The following is a 20,922-nucleotide window of genomic DNA, read 5'->3' on the forward strand; positions in this document are numbered from 1 at the left end:
TGGAGCTCAGGAGAAGTGCTGAGAGTTCTCTCTGTGCAACCAACAGGCCAAGGACCAGCACCCCAGCAAGGGGACCAGATTTGGAACAGGATTGCTGCTGATGTCGCTAGTTAAGATGGGGTCATTCTGGAACAGGGTGGGGCATGAGGAGGAGGACAGATGGCCAGGTGAGAGGGAGGCACAGGTTGGAGTGAGGCAAATACAAGCCATGGAATGCTGAGGACTGTGACACCCGTCTCCAGTCTCCAAGACACGGGGGATCTGCCATGGCTCCCGAGGTGCCCACACCTGGACCTCCGACTCTGGCTCAGAGGTTTTAGCCACCCAGTTGTAGTCGCAATTTGCAGCAATCTCAGGACACCAGTGCCCTAGGTGAGGCCTGGGAAACAGCCACACCATCTTCTGGTCAGCTGTGCCACAAACCCAACATTGCTCCCCAAACTCTGCATTAAAACTGCACATCCAAAAGAAGGCTTGCTTCTCCCCGAAGCTCTGGACCCTAGCCCCGTACTCTCAGCAGGCTGAGCCCGAGCTGCCACCCAGTCCACCTCCTTCAGAGCCAGGTATAAGGATGAGAAACCCACTGGTGACCAATACAGGCTTTAACACCTACTCCTGACCCAAGCTCCAAGTCCTGAGCAAAGCAGCACTCAAAACCAAAAAGACACCACAGCCGGCAGCAGGGGCTGGCAAGAGAGCGCCCACAGCACCTCAGTGCCTCCTCAGGGCTGCACCACAGAGGCAGAAAGGGCTGCCGAGGACCCTATGCTGGACCCTGGATGTGAGCACTTTGGTGCGCCAAGTTGGGTGACCCTCCCATACCACCAAGGACAGCAGATATGTCACCTGTTCCACATAGCAGGGCAAACACAGAGGCCAAGGAACATGTTCAAAGTCTCACCAGCAGCTAAAGCCAGGTCTGGGTGACTTACAAGCCCTTTTCCTTCTGCACTATTCTCCTACCTCAGCTAAGAACCATCCTTGACCTACGCTCACACTTAACACACGTGTCCCCATTAACTTTTATCGTCCCTTCTGCAGTAAGGAGGCTGAAACACAGGACAGCACTGCCCAGGACACTCCACAGGCATAGAAGTGGCCTTGTCCATCCAACTCCCACACCATGCTCTGAAAAAGGCCTGGGCCATGGGAGGGAGGGGCTGCACTGCAGACCCCTCCGTTGGGCCCTACAGACACTCTGGCTCCTGAGTGGGCCAACACCGTGGCCTCCTGTGGGGCCCCTACTCCCTGGAACCTGCACAGCCCACTCTCCAGCCACCAGCACCCTCAGCTTGTCCCCCCACCCCCCAGTGTCTGAAGGCTAGCTGGACACAGGGAGCCACCATGTGCCTGTGATTCCTCACCTTGTCTCTTCAATTGCAGGTCTCAGAGAGACACCTGATCACTCAACAGAAGCCAGGAAAGAACTCAACCACAACATGATTGAAATCACGCTGGGACGCACCTGGGGCCCACGGTGCAGGGAGATGGGAAGCGCCCCTCCCTGGTTCCCACACCTCTCGCAGACAACCCCACACCGTGTTGCTCTGAAAGCAGTTCTACATTCAAAGACACTTTAGTTTTGCTCAGTCTTTCTTTTTGTTATGAAAAAATTTGCAAATATACAAAATTAACAGGGGATGCTATTAGGAGCCCTTGATGTCACCCTCACCCAGCTTCAACAACCACCAACGCACAGCCTATTCTGTCCTGGGCCCCACTTCCCACCCCAAGCCCTGCTGCCATCTAGAGACAAATCCCACCTGAGCCACAGCAAAAGCCCAGCTCCTCACCTGCCACCCAGGGACAAAGCCATCCCTGCGTCAGTGCTCAGGAGTTGGTCTCCAGCCTCACACTGTCCCCGTTCTGTATGGCTACAGTCCACACAGTGTCACAGAATAACATCACAAAATCCCAATCCCCAACCAATTCACCAAGTTCATATCATACACCACCTTTGCTCACAAACTCAATCACCTATATGCAAATAATTTGTTGCTTTACCTGTATACCAAGAAAGAGCCTCATGACTATTGTCTTGCTTCTACCAGGAATTCTCAGGACAGTCCTAACTATGACCTTTGGCTTCATACCTAAACTGCATTATTCTTGTCTCCAAAAAACACTCAGGTTCAATCTTTCATTCTGAGACAGTGTGGACACTTGTACCATAGCCACATTTATTATAGTACATTTATTATTTTTTGACAGTTGGTAGGAATAGCCCATCTAAATCTCTTGACAATACATTTATTATAAATAACAAAACGGCTTATGGCAAACATTTACTAAGAAGCACTGGCAATACTCTCCAATTGGACATACTGGATTTTCAAAGTGTCAAAGTGAGGGTTAACCTTCAAACACTGGGCTAGGGGTATGGCTCTGTGCAGGAGCGCTTGCCCAACAGAAGCAGGCCCTAGGTTCAATCCCCAGCATCAGAAAAAGGAAAAAAAAACTGAAATTTCAACATTTTATTTCTGTGAAATATGAAAAGAATTCTCCTTGAAATCAGCATTATAGTAAAAACACAATCTCCCCATGCGCATACTGTGGCCAGCAATGGGCAGCAAGTCTTTGTCAGGGTTAGAGACTGCTGAGCAGACGTGATCTGTCATCCGGACACCCATCCTTTAGAGTACAGAAGCCACACCACCGCAGGAGCAGAACCCAGGCTGGCAGAAGCCCTGGCCTAGCCCTGTGGTTTTCTCCACACGCACACCAAAAGCCTTCCAGACAGGCAGCAACTGTGGGACACGAAGGACACTGGAATTCCGCACAGGGGCTGCAGGGCCTTTGCTGCTAGAACACAATAAGTTGTTTTCAAATTAATCATTTGAGGGAGAAAAGGAAAGATATTCGTAATTAAATACAAATAAAGACTGACTATAATTATATTATATATAATTATTATATCTTTGTATAATCATCATAACTTATACTGTATAGTAAAATGTTACAATTTTAATGTATTTTTGCTACCTGCTTGACTCCATCACTGATGCTACATAAATACTGACTGGCAGACATGTGATACTCTGCACAGTGGTGTCAGATGTACCGGTGCTCCTGCAATGTGGTCCTGTCCTCAAGTCCCGCCACACGGGACTCTCTCTATACGCAGTCCAACCCAGTGCATTCCCCTCCACGGAGTGACTACACCAAGGTCCTCATCCAGGCTCCCCTGGGCCAACATGCTGCTGCTCCAGCACAGCAAAGCACATTCTTGTCCATCTCCCCATGCCCCACTAGGCCATGATCTGGGATGCCACACCCGTACCTATCCGGGCAGGAGACACCAAGCCACAGGGCACGAGCAACCCTTAGCTTCACAAAGGCCAAACTGCTCAGCTTGGCTGTTAACACCACAGCACAGTGTGTGCACAGGGGACACTGCTAGGCTGACCATGGCTTCTGGCCAGAGCATCCCCCTCCCCCACCTCTCCACACAGGGCCAACATGTTCCCTCCCCAGGATCAGGACCAGGATCAGAACCAAGAGGATGGAAAAGGAGCTTAACTGGGAGGGCATTTAACTTGAGGTTCAGTATGACCGCTTCCACAAGGTCAGAGCATGAAAGAAACCAGCACGGGCCAATTCCTGCTGACATTTTCAACCTCATTCACCTCTCCCCATCACACTATGGCAACCAAATCAGTCATCATTCTGTCCTCCACACCAATTACTCACAGCTCAAGGCTTCTGGACTTGCTGCACCTTCTGCCTAGAGCACTACCCACTCCAACTGTCCACAGCTGGCTCCCTCCTATTCAAATCTCAGCTCCAAGAGACCATCCCAAATTGGCAGGTTCAAAGTATCCCACTCCCACATCAGCTCACTGTGTTCTAGTTCCCTAATAGCTGAAGCCACAAAGACATCTTATTATCCATTGGCTGTGTTGTTTCCTGTCCAGCTCCCTAACTGCAAGTCTCAGAGGGTGAAGAACTTCATCTACTTGGTCCTGACTCATGCCTGCCTAACAGTGCCTGGCATGTGGCAGCCACTCAGTGAGGGTCAGGGGAATGAATGAGTGAGTGAGGAGTTAAGAGGATGAGGGGTGAAGAGTGGAGAAAGCACAAAAAGGACAGAGAGAAACCAAGGAACAGACCCAGGGACAAACACTAAGTGAGTCACACAGTGAGGGACAGTCACCTAGCTCCATCCCTGGGGGCTGCCCTCAAGGTCTGGGAGGCACCATTCCACCTTTGAACAACTCTGCCTTCTCTGTGTCAGCTCTGGCTTTCGGTCCCTTGCAAGGGGAAGAACCTCACCGACAGCAGATTCTACTGCATTTGAGTGTCCCATACCCAGGGGCACCTTCATATGGAAACACATCTAAGTGTCCCGTACCCAGGGGCACCTTCATATGGAAACACAATGATTCCACAAGTACCCAGCAGGTGCTCTACAACAGGCACCCTGAGAAATCTGATGCCTCTGAGCACAAAGTGTGCTCTCAAGAGATCCAATCTTGGAAGTGTCCTGGGAGAAAAGCTGACTGCATCTGCATCCAGAATACTCCAAGACAAGAGGGTGGCCAGCTCTGGGACACAGGAAGGGAAGACTGGAAGACTTCCAGGTGGTGTTGCCTGAGCTGAGACCAGAAGAAGTATGGGGCAGGCCCAAAGTAGGGAGCACTCAGGCAGCAATGCAGACACAGGCAGAGAGGAGCGGCGTGTGCCAGGAACACAGCAACACCCCATTCCCTGTGCCACGGGACCAGGGACCTCCTAGAAGGCTTACTCCTCCAGTTCTGAATATAACTGAAGTTAATTAATCTTTGGGAAAGTACAGGTTCTGCTATCTTAAAGAAAGAACATATTTATATATAAACATATAATTTTATTATAGCCAAGAACAGAGAAACTAGAGATGTACTGTGGAGAATGTTTTTATGAAAAATAAACAAAATACAAACATTTAGCAGGACTGAATAAATTATGAAATTTTACACTTACCATATACAGATATAAAATCACAAATATTTTCACATATAAAATTATAAATGCTGTGATATTCCTAGTATTTTAAATGTTCCTACTTTATAGTATATTTATAGTATATTTTGACATATTTAAGCAAACATGGAGTACATTTTATTCTAATTAGGACCCCAGTCTTGTGGTCGTAATATGATAGTGAGGTTCACTGTGTATTCACATGTGTACATAGGAAAGTTACATCAGATCCATTACACTGTCTTTCCTATTCATACTTTATTAACTGGTATCTGAGTCTTTATTGTACACCATTCTGTACTACATGTACAAATCTGAGCTCTCAAAAAATAACTAAAAATGTCTGGGCAGTGTTTCCTGACCTCTAAAAAATTATATTTGCAATTCATCACATTGATCACAAGGTGAAAAATAACTTGCTCATTACTCTTGGATCTATTAATGAATACCACCCAGCTACTGTTTATCATCATGCAAACAAGTCCCACAGTTAAAATGTGTAGTGTCCCTACACTTCACTATAAGAGATATGCCTGTTTGCATTAACTTCTTATAAAAAAGCAATCAGTACATGTTGGAGCTGTTACTTACAGACAGGCCGTTCCGTTCTTATTTACTCACATCCTGAAGTGTGTTCCAGCATGCCTTCTTCACTCTTCCTCCCCACAACTTCCTTTCCCCACAGCATGCACTCAATTCAGCTTTACATCTCTGCACCTAGTACACTGCCTGGGAGAAACTTGTCACCCAAAGCTATCTGTTAGATGAACTTAATTTTATGTATTGCAAATCAGAAATACTTTTGCTCTGGATTTAGAGTCCAGATCTTAGACACTAACTTAAGCTTTCTGTTTCCAAATGATTGATGGCTCAATGCCTAAATCACTGCCTGGGAGGAACTAAATCTATTAATGCAAAATCTGTCAATAAAATTACTTTGGACAAATTAACTTGTAAGTCCTTTCCAAGTAGTTGTACCTTCTCAGAAAGAAGTAACATTAAGCTAAAAAAGCTTTTGAAGGCATTTCAAATACTTTGTTCTTGTAGATGATCCATTTTAACTACCAAAATTAAAAACAAAACTTTACCTGTGAACACCACCAGCCATTTAGAAACACGGCTGTGGTCATACATGCAGCTACCGCCCAATTTTTTCTTTTCTTTTCTTTTTGGGAATTGAACCTAGTAATGTTTTACCACTGATCTGTATCCCCGCCATATATATATATATATATATATATATATATATATATATATACACACACACATATAATTTTGAAATGAGGTTTCACTAAGTTGCTTAGGGCCTTACTAATTTGCTGAGGCTGGCTTCAAACCTTTAATCCTCCTGCCTCAGGCTCCTAAACTGCTGAGATTATAGGCATGGGCCACCACACCCAGCTCAGCTACTCCCAAAATACTTGGGAAAGGCATACTGTCTGGAAAAAAATAAATAAACTTACATCTGGTGGCTCTAAGGTAGATTTTTTAATATTGCTCCTCATATCTAAAGCATGTCAAATTCAATTTTGGCTATTTTATGCTAAGAAGTTTGCTTTTTATAACTTCCTGAAAACAAAAAACCTAAGTATTAGTGGCACTTATAACTACATAGTACTTCCCTTCCCGTCTTCTCCCAGAGCTTCACATGTTAGATAATTTTGTGAAAACTTCCTCCACGAGATAGCAAGAAAAGACATTACCATCCCCTTTGACATACAGGAAAGCTCAAGCAATGAGAGGCTAAAACTTATTTGTCCAAGACCAGCCAAATCCACAGCAGAAGCTTCTACTAGGCTGCTGACTGCTATGTCCCTTCGCCTACAGTGACTTCCCTTCTAGGTCTACAGTTTAGAGCAATGCTAATTGACATGTTCTTATTACCAATGGTTCAGCCAGGGTATTAAGAGGTGGCAACTGGGGCTGGGCATATAGCTCAGTTGTTAGAGTGCTTGCCTTGCATGCATAAGGCCATGGGTTCAGTACCCAGCACCACAAAAAACAATCAGACCACCATCAAGATGGTTAGCTGACCATTAACAAAGGGGAAGAAAGAAAAGCCATCATGAAGAAAGCTTTGGGGAGGAGTATGAGGCACAGACCCCATGATCCTGAGAACCAGGTGCTCTCCTCAGAGTCCTTACAGGACTCACAGAACTGACAATGACTCCCACGCCTGTCCTCTCTCCTCCCAACTACAACACTAAACACTGACCTAGCCCCATTCCAGAAGCAAGCTAATGTACCACAGGCAACAGGTGCTTCAGAGCAGTGGGCCTCAGACCCTGTTCTATGCAGCCATTTGGAGAACACAGGTTACATTTGTGTACAGGAAAAGCAAGACAATGAATACCCAGCATGAATTAGTACTTGCATTTTTAAGAGAGGGAAAAATCATAACTATTTATGTTAGCTAAAATGTTTCACCTTGAACATCTATTAAACTTCCACCATAATTTTGCTGTCCCCATCTCATTCACAGCATTGTCACCCATACACATATGAATGCATTAAAAATAGCTCCACTTTTAATATAATTCAACCAGTAAAATAAATTAAATTCTGTCATTTGCAGAAACATGGATGAAACTGGGTCATTTTGGTAAGTGAAATAAGCCAGGCACAGAAAGACAAACACTGTGTATCCTCACTCATATGTGGAAGCTAAAAGGTTGATTTCAAGTTAGTAGAGAATAGAACTGTGGTCATAAGAGCCTGGAAGGAAGGGTGTGAGTGAGGAACTGATGGAGAAATATTGTTAATGGGTCCAGGGTGCAGCTGGATAGAAGGAATGACTTCTCATGCTCTAGAGCACAGCAGGATAACTGGAGTTCACAAGTAACTGTACTTTTCCAAATAGCTACTACAAAGGATTTTGATTGTTCCCAGCACAAAGAAATGATAATATCTTAAGTGATAGATATGTCAATTGCATTGATCTAAACATTACATTTTGCACATATGTACTGAAATGTCACACTACACCCCATAAATAGGTACAATACCATGTGTCACTTAAAAGTATTTTAAAATCTTTTTCCATTTTCAACTGTGCTACTTTCCTCTTGCTGGAGTCAATGGTCATTTGGTCACTCAGCAGTGCCTATGCACTCTACCAGGTGTGTTAAGAAAGCTTCAGCACCCACAGCCTCCTTCCCCAGGTGCACTATTTACTAGGGAAACAGAAAATACAAGATGCAACTACAGGCTGGCCCTACCCCACCACCATCCAGCTCAGTGGGGCACCAGGGTTCACATGGCAGGACAGTTGGCCAGGCCTTTCTGGTTGTGGTAAGTATGGAAAGAACCAGCCAAGCCATGTAATGGTTGAGCTCCAAGCAGTCTTCTGCCCAGGAAGTACAGCCCCAGCCGCTCAGGGGGTCATGCTGGGTCCCAGCCCCTTCCCTGAGACTCTGGGTCACCCCACCCTGAATCCCACCTGTTGAGGGGTCACCAAGACCTTGGCTCACAAGAGTAACCTCGGCCCACAATAGGCGGAAGGAGTATACCAAAACCAGCAAAGATAACTCCCTGTGGGATCCACCTCAGATCTGCAGCCCCGGAAGCCCCTTCCCAGAGGACCCAACCCCGCGGGTAAGTCTAGCCTTCCCAGAGCACCAGGATGCTGTGAGCCCCACCCCAGTAGCCCGAGCCCAGAGTTCCTACCAGGAGCTCCAGCATGCCGACACCAATCCCAGCAATGCCCCCAACTCTAAAATCCCATATCTTGGAACCACCGCCTGGAGCCCCAGCCTGCCTGGAGCTCCCTCCCCAGCTGCCCCCGACCTCAGGACCCGCCGGGAGCCCCCGTCCACCCGCTCCGGACCTCAGGACCCACCGGGAGCCGCCGCCCCAGCTGCCCCGGACCTCAGGACTGGCCAGGAGCCCCCGCCCAGCTGCCCCGGACCTCAGGACCCGCCGGGAGCCCCCGCCCAGCTGCCCCGGACCTCAGGAGCCCAGAACGCCTGGAGCCCCCGCCCTGCCAGCCGGTCTGGACCTCAGGACCCTCCCGGAGCCCGCGCCCGGCCAGCTGAGTCCCAGACCCCGCCCGGAGCCCCGCCCCGCCAGACCGGACCGCTACCCGCTCGGCGCTCACCGCCGTCAGGTCCGGAAGCCGGTCCCGCATCCCCGTCGGCCGGGAGGAGCACTCCGCGACTCAAGCCTGCCTGGTACCACCTCCGGCCAGGCCGCGGGCTCTCGGGTGGCAACGTCGCTGCCTCAGCCAGCCACAGTCCGGCCAGGCGCCGCCGCCCTTCCTCGGGCCGGCGCTGCCACGGCAACCGCGCCTGGGCGCTGTGCGCATGCTCACTGCGGCCCCCTCCCAGCGAAGCCTCCTGCAGGAGTCCGTAGGCGGGGCTTAGGGGCGGGGTCAGAGTGGAGGGGCGGGGCTTGTTAGTGCTATTCTGAACTTACACATGGATGTTATTTATTTTAAAATTCTCCATTCCCTAAGTTTTGACAACCTTACAAAGCTATCAGAATAAACTGGGTGCAGATTTGGATAATGCTAACCTTCTCTTGAAGGAACTGAAGCCAGAATTAGATAGGCAGCCAGTGTAGATAGGTAAATCGAGTCAGGCCGGATCTAGGAGGCCAGTTTTGAGTGAGTCTGGGAAGTTAGAGACTGCCCCCTGAGGGATCTTATCAAGAACCTGCCCCTGCTCCAACCTGTTGCCAAGGTAACCTGTCCCAGGAATTTCCCCTCTTTACAGGTTGTTGATGTGTCCTTGGCTGCTCCATCCTGCCCTTCCCCCTTCAGCCCACCTTTTCCCACCTTTTGGCCACCCCACCGAGCATTCCTGGGCCTAGTCATGTCCCCAGGAAGTTGAAAGATAAGAGGGAAAAGGCAGGAGAACAAAGAAAGCCTAGGATATATAAAAAGAGCAGAACACCTCCCCTCTTGGGACACCAGCTGTGGCCCCCTTCTCCCTCTCAAGAGAAGTCTCCGTTACTCGTTTTTAAATAAACCCTGCTTCATATGCTTGCCTTGGTGTGCTTCTCTAACGTTCAAACTTCAACATGTGGGGAAGCAGGACTCGTCACTGATAAGCAGTGGTATCATTTTTGGAGGTTCCACCAAGGTCTACACGGAGGTAAGCTCCTCTCCATGCACCCCACATTTGTTTGAGGTGCATCTTTCTTCTTTCATTTTGGAGGATGTAGAGCACCCGTTGGCTATTTAAATGCATTAGTGCAGCTGCCATTCTTCAAGACTCAGGTGAAAGTTTTCCTAGCCTAGGCAGCTGTCAATCACCTGTTCAAGGCATGTTGGGTTCTGCTGAAGCCACTTCCTACTCTTCTGTCCAGGCCTGGAGAGCAATTGGCGTGAGTGCACAGTGTCCCTAGTCCCGATATGCCTTGGATGCATGGAGGTGGAGGAAGGAGTTTGAAACAACTGCGGAATTTCTGGCTTGGGCTACACTCAGGCAAAAATCCTAAGGTTCCTTCTCTGAAAACTCCTCCCAACTACCCTAAAGGGTATCTAAGGTGATGGGTAGATGAATGGCATTGAGGGAAAGCCCCAATTACTTGTTTGCTCCATGCGGCCCACACAACACTCCCCATCCCTGCATCCATGCCCTCCTGGAGGCTCCCTTCCTTTTACCAATCAGAAACACTAGCAATTAATATTGTAGGACTGAGGGAAAGACATAAGATGATTAGTGAGATAACATCTAGTTCCTTTTGTTCGCATAGTTAGCCTTCACAAGCCAGTTTAAAATCTCCCATTACTGTTCCTGTGCTCAGTTGCACTTACTGTACTTTTTAAAAAAATGCTGCAAGAGGGAGGCATTCTATTTTAACCAACTCCTCCCATAAATTCCTCTGGAAAGTGGTGTTTGTTATATTGTTAAAACCAATAGAGTTCCCCTTACCATCAGGAGATTCCTTTAGTCTACAGGACAACAGTTAGGCACAAAAGGTTAAGACATATACAATTATCCTGTTTTTTCATGGGCTTTTCATAATCAGGAGTTACGGTGGCAGGGAGGAAAGCCCTTAAGTCTGAATCCTCCCAGGGTCTCTGGCACAGGGCAAACAGGGACCCTAGCTAGCACTTTGTCAAAGGAAGCCAGAAATAACTTTGGCAAAGCCAGGTGAGGAGAGATGGGTTTTCTAGATGGTAATGAAGCTCAAGTTTAGGGAGACGTCCCTAATACAGTGGATAAAGTGTTTTCTCTGATAAGGGAGAAAACTTGAATTTTTCCATCACTCAGGTGGGAGCTTCTCTCTCAAGTCAGTGTGTAGATTGACCACTAGTCGACACACTGGGAAATCACAGATCAGGAAAAGTGCCGAGTTTTCATGTGTTGTCAAACTAACCTCAATGTCTACCAGGAGAGAAGGCCTTAAGGAATCATCTACTGAGGAAGAGAAATCAAGAGGACCACCCCCCAAACTTAAAACAAATAAGAACAAATTCAGGGAAATTGTCAGAAGATCTAAATAAATATATTGGGATGTTTCTAAACTTATGCCAGGTGCTTGACCTCACCTGGAAAGATATTATATTATTACTCAGCCAAACTTTAGCCTCTAATAAGAAGGAGTCCACCCTAAAGCAAGTAGCTAAAAAATCTGGAGATGGACTTAGATCTTGCCCATGCCCCAGCATCACAAACTAGAAACAAACCTAATTATTCATCTATCTCGTGCAGTTAATTCCCAGAAACAATCCTGACTGGGACCCAAATGATGAACAGGATGCTTAGAAGAATACACATTTCCAAATGTTGGTCCTGGAAGCCATCAGGAGGATCAAGCAAAAGCCCATTAACTATTCCAAGGTCTCTGAAATTACTCAGGGACCCCAGGAAAGCCCTGCTATTTTCATAAGAAACTCAGGGAGACAATAAAAAACACCACCCTAAATCCTGAATCCATAAAGGGCCACCTACTTTTAAAGGATAAATTTACCAAAAAGTTTACTCCCCCTCTGAGTTATGAACAGGTTTTGGAAGCCTTTAAGACATTAAACGGGGCCTTAATTTGAGCCCCTGTTCTCAACTTACCTATGGAGCAAAATTTAACCAATTTGTCAGTGAGGCCCTAGGAATGGTCACACAAAATAATGGACCTGCTCAATAAGAAGCTTTAAAAGAGCATATAAAACTGGTGTTCTCCAAAATAAAGTTGTATGGTAATTTTAAGCTTACAAGAATAACATTGGAGATTTATTTATATCATTTATTATTCTATAACTGGGCCTGTTATCAATAAGATGTATAAATTTATTTTTTACACTGTGTAAAGGTTAATATTGTAAAACACAAACATTTTGCTACTTTTCCACAAAAGGTTAAAAGCTCTCAGCCTTTCTTTAATTCACGTTTTAAATGTAATACCATATTGTGTTAGATAATATTCTTATGACCTTGAGCAACAATATATATAAACTTTATAAAATGATATTTAAGAAGCAAAGATCAGCTTCAGAACTAGAACACTTAAGATTTATAAAGAGTTATGAAGAGTCCTGCCTTACCTGAGATAAGGTTCTGCATCCCATCTTACTACATCAGAATGACTCCACAGTGAGCAAGATTTCAGTTAATTTAAAGTTGTGTTCAAAAGATTGATTTTTCTGAAGATTACTAGGATCTCAAACAGGGGATATAATATGTAACTCAGCCAAAATTCAAAGTAGCTATTACACAAACAAAATATGTTTTTACTCTTGTTAATTTTATTTTGTTTTTTTCCTTATAAATGGTCTAAAGATTGCCTATTAATTTTTTGCAAGAGGTATTGCTGTAAGAACACACAACCTGGGTTAATTTAAGATAATAAGCCATCACCTACAGGACTGATAGGATAATGCAGACCCCAATTAATAAAAAAGTTAAATAATTGTAAAGTTATAGACATTAAAGCCCAATACTCTTAATTTATTTGCTAGATGTTTAAGATCAAGATAAAAATTAAAATTAAATTAAAAGGGCCAAGAAAATAAATATTTTTGGCTCTTGCCTTCTGAGTCAGTCTAAATCCAGGGAGCAGGAAACTTCTCTAAAGAGCTTTGCATCTCTGGGCCACATAACCTCCCGATCAGGGAGATTAATGAGACCCCTGGATAACAGAAAGCCAATCAGTGCACTTGCTATGAACAGGAGGGTCATCAGAAAAGGGAGACATCCCTGATGCTTCCAAGCGAAGCCACATGGTCAAGCAAGACCTGGACCCATCCTAGCGCAAATTGCACTAGCAGAACTGAGAAGCTGCTCTCAAGTTCCCCCAGGAGGACTCCCATGGAAACTCAATAGATAGAAACAAAAGTCAGTTTGACTGTTTCATTTTAAACACCTAGCAAAAATAGTTAAAGCTGAAACACAGCCTTTCCTGGGCATTTAAAATAAGAAGAAGAAGGAGAAGGAGAAGAAGAAATTTAAGGTATACACCTTGTGTTAGCCCCCAAAATAAGTAAGACTGAAGGCTACAAAAGAGAGGTTCTTAGACAGGAATGCCTGCTAACTATCAAAAGAAACTCACTAACAAAAGGAACTGCCAGAGTAGTTTTTAGTTTAAGGCCTACAGATATTCCTCACCTACACAGGTTGGCTTAGTGTTTGCTAGTATGATTATCCCATCCTAAGTAACAGCATTAAGGGGTTCTCTACTAGACATAGAGGTCATAACAGTAGAAGGATTTTACAAGACCAAATGACATTAAATTATTTAACTACATCTCATGGGGATGAACATCTGTAATATTAAAAGTTAAATGTTGGGTTTACATTCCTGATAACTGGGGATGTTAAAGATCTACATTACTAAATAAAGGCCTTGTCCTCTCCAACTTTGTTAGGGGACAACTTCTCAGTCCTCACTCTTCCTGGTGAGAGGACTAATATTATACAGTGACGTGTTCCAGCTGCTGCAACATTATTCAGTACTCATGGTTTTGTTTCTCTCATAGAAGCACCCATCACCAGATGACTTTACAACCTGCTCTTCCCCAACCAGACTTCAATCCAACCTGACTTCTAAAAGCGAACTCCAAAGCTGCTTGCCCCCTCATGTCATGCCCCCTCATGTCACCCCCTCTGGCTTTGAAGCAGCCAGAACAAACGTTGCCCCTTCTCCTTACAGCAGTAAGCAGTTCCTAAAATTAGAGGGGGGATGCAGCCATAATTAGACAGGCAGTCAGTGTAGATAGGTAAATCGAGTCAGGCCGGATCTAGGAGGACAATTTTGAGTGACTCTGGGAAATTAGAGACTCCCCTGAGTGATGTTATAAAGAACCTGCCCCTGCTCCAACCTGTTGCCAAGGTAACCTGTCCCAGGAATTTCCCCTCCCTACAGGGAGATATAAGGTTGTTAATGTGTCCTTGGATACTCCACACTGCCCTTTCTCCTTCAGCCCACCTGGTTCCCATCTTTTGGCCCTCCCACCGAGCATTCCTGGGCCTAGTCAGGGATAACTGGTGGTATCAGAACCATACCCAGTCTGATGTGAATAAAGGCCAAGAGAAAATAAAGCACACACTCCTAAAGGGCCTGAGTATGGTGATTAGTCTCATCATATGTAAAGCACCTCAACCTCTGCCCTGGGGTGCACGCCCAGTGGGAGAAACAGGAATACAGACCAATAAGTGGAAAAAGAAGAAGGGGGGGGGTGACGTGGAGAACTGAGAGGTGCCTGAATTACGCTGGTCATGGAAGGTGCTCAGTACAGGTCAGCCACACACAGGGAACAGCCCCCCTTGGGTCTTGACCACCCTCACTTCAGACACCGACTGCAAGTTCTGGGCATTTGCAAAACCACTCTTAGCTTTGATAATTCGTTGGCAGGACTCCGAATTCACTGAAAACTGCTGTATTCACAGTTAACCACTGCTTACAGGGAGAGGATGCAAATTAACATCAGCCATGAGAAGAAGTAAATAAAGGGAGGACAGCGAGATTGAGAGTAGAAGAAGGGTGGATAGGCATGATGGACATAGGACATTTGCATGTGGGGAGATATCCCAGTGAAACCCGTTGATTTTTACAATTAATGTGTTAATAACTATAATTAAAATATTGGTTTTTAAAAAAGTGCATAGGATAGAGGTGGGGGAAATACCCCCCCACACCCTGTGCCTGGGTTCCATTGTTCCCTCCTGGTAGGATCAGGACCATGTACTTTCACTGTTTGATACAGAAAAGGTACTGCCAATCAGGGAAGCTTAACAGAGCCAGTGTTCAAAGTTCCTACTGAATCTCTAGTGCATATGCTATGGTGACTGGTGTCCTTTGGTAAGAAAAAGATCCCACCCTAAATCTTGTTGTTATTATCTAGTTGGCCAAGAGGAGGGACCAAGCCTGGTGCAGTGGCTCACACCTGTAATCCCAGCTACTCCCAATACTGAGGCAAGAGAATAGAAAATTTGAGCCCAGCCTAGGCAACTTGGGGAGACACTGTCTCAAAAAATTAAGTTAAAAAAGGCTGGGATTGAGCTGGGGATGTGGCTCAAGTGGTAGTACGCTCGCCTGGCATGCGTGCAGCCCGGGTTCGATCCTCAGCACCACATATAAACAAAGATATTGTGTCCGCCGAAAAAACTAAAAAATAAATATTGAAATTCTCTCTCTCTCTCAAAAAAAAAAAAAAAAAAAAGGCTGGAAGTGTAGTTCATTGGTAGAGGACTTGCCCAGCATGTGCTGGGTCTTGGGTTCAATCCCCAGTACCAACAAAAAAATGAATAAAAATATATTTGAAAAGAATAATCTATACATATAACACATGGGAGTTTGGAATTTGGTGCTATGTTGATTTTGTTCTTGGGTTTTTTTAAATTTATGTATTTATTCATTTTACAGTAGAATGCATTTTGATGTATTATACACAAATGGAGCAAAACCTTTCATTCCTCTGGCTCTACAGAGCCACTCCAATAGTGTAATCGTTCTTGACTTTTAATGGAGGATTGTATTAATAAGCTCAGGCTAACATAACATAGTAGCATAGCCTGGGTGGCTTAAGCAATAGACATTTATTTTCTCAAGTTCTGGAAGCTACAAGTCCATGGTGAAAATGTGAACAAATTGAGTTTCTGGTGACTAGAGGAGATGAACTTCTAGATGTGTCCTCCCATGGCCTTTCCTGCACGCTCAGAGAGTAGGGCAAGGTCTAGGGTTTCTTCCTCTTTCTTAAGGCACCAATTATAGCAGATGGGGCCTCTCTCTCAGATTTCATTTAACCTTAATGACCTCCCTAAAGGCCTTATTGCACATTTGGCTTCAACATCAGACTCCGAAGGGAAGACAACAGTCAGTAACAGGGAGTAAAGGAAGCAGAGACAAAATGAACTGGGCTGGTGGGGCATGGTGGTGCTAATCCCAACAACTTAGGAGGCTGAGGCAGGAGAGTCTCTATTCAAAGCTAACCTCAGCAATTTAATGAGGCCCTAAGTAACTTAGCAAAACCCTGTCTCAAAATAAAGGGCTGAGGATGTGGTTCGGTAATTCAGCATCCTGGGTTCAATCCCTGGTGCAAAAAAAAAAAAGAACTGACTGGGAGACAGATGGTAGTGACTTGGACTTGGGTGCACCTAGCGCCAGACTTGCCTTTTTATTACTTTGAGATTTGTTCATCTTAAATCAAAACCAATAATTTGATGAGAGTGAGTTTAACAAAAATTCTCTATTTTTGACGAAGCTACAAAATTAGATGGAAATAACTGCCCGAACTTGTCTGAGCACTAAGTTTATATTTTAAAAAGAAAGAAAGAAAGAAGGAAGATTTCAAGCTAGACGCCAACTTGGACAACTCAGTAAGACCCTGTCTTTAGAAGGTCTGAGAGTGTAGCCTAATCCTAGTTCCTGGGGCCCTCCTGGGGCCCTCCAGAGGTGTGTTGGGGTGGGGGGAGGATGCAAATTTTTCAAAAGGAAGTAGAACTGAGAGAGGCTTTGGAAAGTACTGCTCTCGGGACACTTCCTTTGAGCTCGTGATGCAAACAGCACATCCCGGGACTTGCCTGTGTGAGCCGGTAAATGCCACCTTTAGATTCGGCACTGACTTTAAGACCTGATGAAAGAATCAGACTCTACCAACCCGGGACGCTCCGAATGAGGCCCGGAGAAGCCGGGCTGGCGCAGTCACGCGCGTCCGCCTGTGCACAGCCTAGCGCCCTCCAGCACAGAAGGTGGGCGCAATACCGTTTGCACGGACAGACCCATTCCCGAAAAGATCCCTGGACGCCAAAGGCAAGCGGGAAAGACCTGACTCCCCTATCACCGGGCTCGATACAGACGGCGTCCCGCCGAGCCCGCGGAGAGCCCCCCCAGCGCCGACCCCCAGGCAGGCTGACGTTCTCGGGGAAATGCCTCCCTCGGCCGCAGGCTCGCTCCCCAGCTGCATTCTGATTGGATCAACTCCGATTATTTGCCTAGCGCCGAACCAATCACTGGTCAGGGGCCTGTGGGCTGTGATAGGTCAGACCTGGGTCACATGACCACCTGCGTCGGGAAGTGCCTGAGGCCCGGGGAGTGAAAGTAGTGACGGGGATCTGGTGGGTCCTACGTGGAGGAGCAGCTCCTTAACACGTGGTGGCGGCAGAAGTCCCCACCGTGCCACCTCCACCCCAGGGAAAGTAAGTTCATGTACCAGGAAGTGACAAAGGAGGCCCTGGGGTCGTCATGCTGCGCGGTTAGAAGGTCTGGGAGTGCAGCCTTCGCTGCTCCGGCGGGGGTCCTCTGCAAAGTCCTCTCAGTGGGAGCCGTTGATGCCAATGTGAACTCGACGGAACGCGTCCAGCCGGGAACGTTCCCGAGGCAGAACAGGGCGCTCGGGTGCCCAGGGTTTGTGACTCTTTCAAGGAAAAAGTGCCCCGCAGTCAAAAAATTAAAAATGATGTCAGTCTTTATTAAGGTACCTCTAAGAGGATCAGAAAAGAATAATTTATAATGCACAGGCTCACTCTCAAATTCCTCTTCCGATTCCCAAACTTGGGCCCTGCAACCTTCCCCCCACCACCACCACCATGCCCTTTTCCCCTCCTCACCATCCCTTGAAGTTCCCCACCAGAAGGCGTCCTCCTGCAGTGGACCAGGCTCTTCGCTTTCAGACCTTGCTTCAGCCACTGGGACTTGTAATCTCCAATAAGTATTGGCCCCTGCCTGGTTTCCTCCACCCCTTCCCCCAACTGATTATTCCAAATTATAGAATAACGCAGGCAGCAGTTGCATAGTACTGAGTTGACAACCAAACACACCCCTTTCCAGCCAGAGCAGGAATGGAATTGTAAATGGGAGAGAGGGAAGTAAGAATACCGTGTGTGTGTGTGTGTGTGTGTGTGTGTGTGTGTGTGTGTGTGTATGTATTTGGGGCAATGCTGGAAATCTGACCCAGGGCCTCCTGCATGCTAGGCAAGTGCTGTATCTCTGAGTCATATCCCCAGCCCGTGGTTTTTGTTTTTGTTTTTGTTTTAAACATTTAAACTCTAAGGACGTAAGTCTTTAAGGCTCTAGTTATAAGAAATGACTACCTTCTAAAAAGGGGATGGCAAATTTGCTTCATAAAATGCACCAACATTTACAAATACTCTTGGCTCCTCCCTCCAGGAGACAGAATACTAAAGAGCTCAAGAGCTCCAGAGACAGTACTCCAGGAAAGGTGGGTGTTTCCCAAAGGGACTCTTGCCCTTAAGGTAGCAGCCTACCATGCAAAATTCCACCAATCCAAGGGCTATCTCAGTGTCCTGAGTCCGCAGGAATCAAGAGGCTCAGCACTTGGGCTCTGGGCCCCTGGCTCCTTCCAGCAATTGGGTGGCTGCAATCATTCAATCTCTGAACTTCAGCCCCCATTTCTGCATCCAGGCAGTGACACTAACGCATATTGAACTCAGGGTAGATCAGGCAGGTGTTAGGAGTTTTAAGTGTATTCATGTCTTTATGTCTTACACACCCTGTGAGCCAGGTCTCCATTTAAGACACTCGGCAGAACACAAAGTTTGTACAACTAGAATGTGCCAGAAATCTAGTGTGGCAGTTCTGTCAGGATTCCCACAAGAAACAACCATCAGGATGAGCATATAATATTTATACATTTATAATTACATCTCTTAATGTGTAGATTTTAGAACATGAAAGGTATAATTTATATAGACATTAGGATAGAGAGGGACTTCCTAACTTCTGCCAGCACCATAGTTCCTGACCAACAGTGATATAATTTCCAACTTCTTGGGGTTAACAGTAAAGATAGCTGCCACTTTGTAAAACCTTGGAGAACATCTCAAGACTGCTTGAATTCATGTTTTCCCAGGTTTCAATCTCAATTAGCCCCAGATAAATGCAGTTTTCTTTGTCCTTGGGAACTTAAGGACAGGGATTTTTGTCTGTTTTGTTTACAAATTATCTTAAATATTTAAAACAGCCTGTCATCTCAGTGACTTGGGAAGCTGAGGCAGGAGGATCCTGAGTTCCAGGTCAGCCTCAGCAACTTAGCAAGTCCCTGTCTCAAAATACATAAATAAAAAGGGCTGGGGATGTGGCTTAGTGGTAAAGTATTCCTGGGTACAATCCCCAGAACCCGCCCCCAAAAAATATGAGCTATGGAATTACCCAGCCTCATGTGCCTTGTTTGCAGGGTGCATACACTGGCCAGATGTGTTAATGGAGAGTACTGACCGTGAGGTACCTTCCCCATGGGAAGGCCTTATTGACATCACCAGTGGGAAAACATAAGCCAGTGGTGTCCACTAGCTTGTCCAAGATGGCACCTCTGGTCAGCAGCAGGGTTCTGCTTATTCGACAGTTCTGTGATGGGCGGTACCAGGGATGTATGCTGCTTGGTGGCTAAGCTCATGCTTAGCATTCTCAAGGCCCTGGGTTCAGTCACCAATAAAAGAGAAAGAAACTCAGCCACTCAACCAGCACGCTAGCTTCATACTAGAGGTTCGAAACATAAAAGTTAACTAGTGAGTTCAAATTAAAGACACATGACTCTCAATTTACCTTTTGTTTGCCCAGCTCAGAGACGGCTTCTCCCAGCTCTTGCCTCTAGCCATCTGATGTGGTAGCAAGGTTTACACAAGAGGCCAGCAAGAGAGAGAGAAACACGCCAGGGAGTGAGCTTTTTTATTGGGGAACAAAAAAATTCAGGGGAAAATTCCATCCAATGAAGGTCGAAGGCAGCAGCAGTCCAAGGTCAGGGTCAGTGATTGGTTTTCAGGTCAGTGGTCAGTCACACCCCCACATGGACAAGCCCTCGCGCCTGGGGAAGGGTGGGGAAGGCTCTGACACAGCTTATCTAAGCGCCTCACACCCAGCCAGGGAGGTAGCTCAAATCACGTGTGAGAACGGCTTCCCACAAGAAACACCTGTGATTCTAACTTATTTTTATTGCACTAAATGAAATAACAAGGAAATAATTTAAATCCATTCAGATTAATAGCCATAACGAAAGAGAAGTTTTGCTAGCTGATTGTTTATTCTGCCCTGTGGGAAGCCATTCTAACACGTGATTGGGTGACTCCCGTTAAGGGCCTGAGGAGCTTTGGCACTGTGGAAGCTTTCCCGACCCTTTCCTGATGAGAGCCCATCCGTGTGGGGGTGTGCCTGACCACTGACCCCGGGGACCCAATCACTGACCCTGACCTTGGAGTGCAGCCCCCCCTCAGCCTTCATTGGATGGAATTCTCCCCTGAATCTCTTGTTCCCCAATAAAAGGCTACTCCCCGGCGTGTTCACTTTCTCTCCTGCTAGCCCTGAGTAATCCTCGCTGCCCTGCTGGGCGGCTAGAGGTGGGAACCAGAGAGGTGAGCCTGCTAGCTGATTGTTTATTCTGCCCATTCGTCAGAAGCTGGGTTAATCTGCCTCCAGCTCCTGTATTGATGCAGATTTAAATGAGCATCAGCTTTTATGGCATTTGAGAATGTGATAGCTTTGCTTAATTTATCATTACTTGAAGTGTAGAAATGGGCTACCCTTTTAAAGGTGGGGCTGAACATATTATCTGGAAATAGCTTTTAAAATATA

General features: G+C 46.2%; 1 protein-coding gene across 6 annotated transcripts in view; it reads right to left on the bottom strand.

Annotated features, from left to right (window-relative positions):
- Positions 1–17,264, bottom strand: part of STX2 (syntaxin 2) — a 39,909-nt gene extending 22,645 nt beyond the window's left edge. For 2 of the 6 annotated variants that reach the window (XR_014021033.1, XM_081285870.1), the window contains exon 1: positions 9,056–9,317. Coding sequence is in view for 4 of the 6 variants with exons in the window: in XM_081285870.1 (XP_081141996.1) it covers positions 9,056–9,085 (30 nt within the window). In the remaining 2 variants the exon portion in view is untranslated. Of the gene's footprint in view, positions 1–9,055; positions 9,333–17,195 lie in introns of those variants that run through there. The other 4 variants (XM_081285874.1, XM_081285872.1, XM_081285871.1 and 1 more) reach the window with 4 other exon arrangements.
- Between the last annotated feature and the right edge of the window lie 3,658 nt (positions 17,265–20,922).

The sequence above is a fragment of the Spermophilus citellus genome, assembly GCF_964194105.1.
Source record: "Spermophilus citellus genome assembly, chromosome: 3".
Lineage (NCBI taxonomy): Eukaryota > Metazoa > Chordata > Mammalia > Rodentia > Sciuridae > Spermophilus > Spermophilus citellus.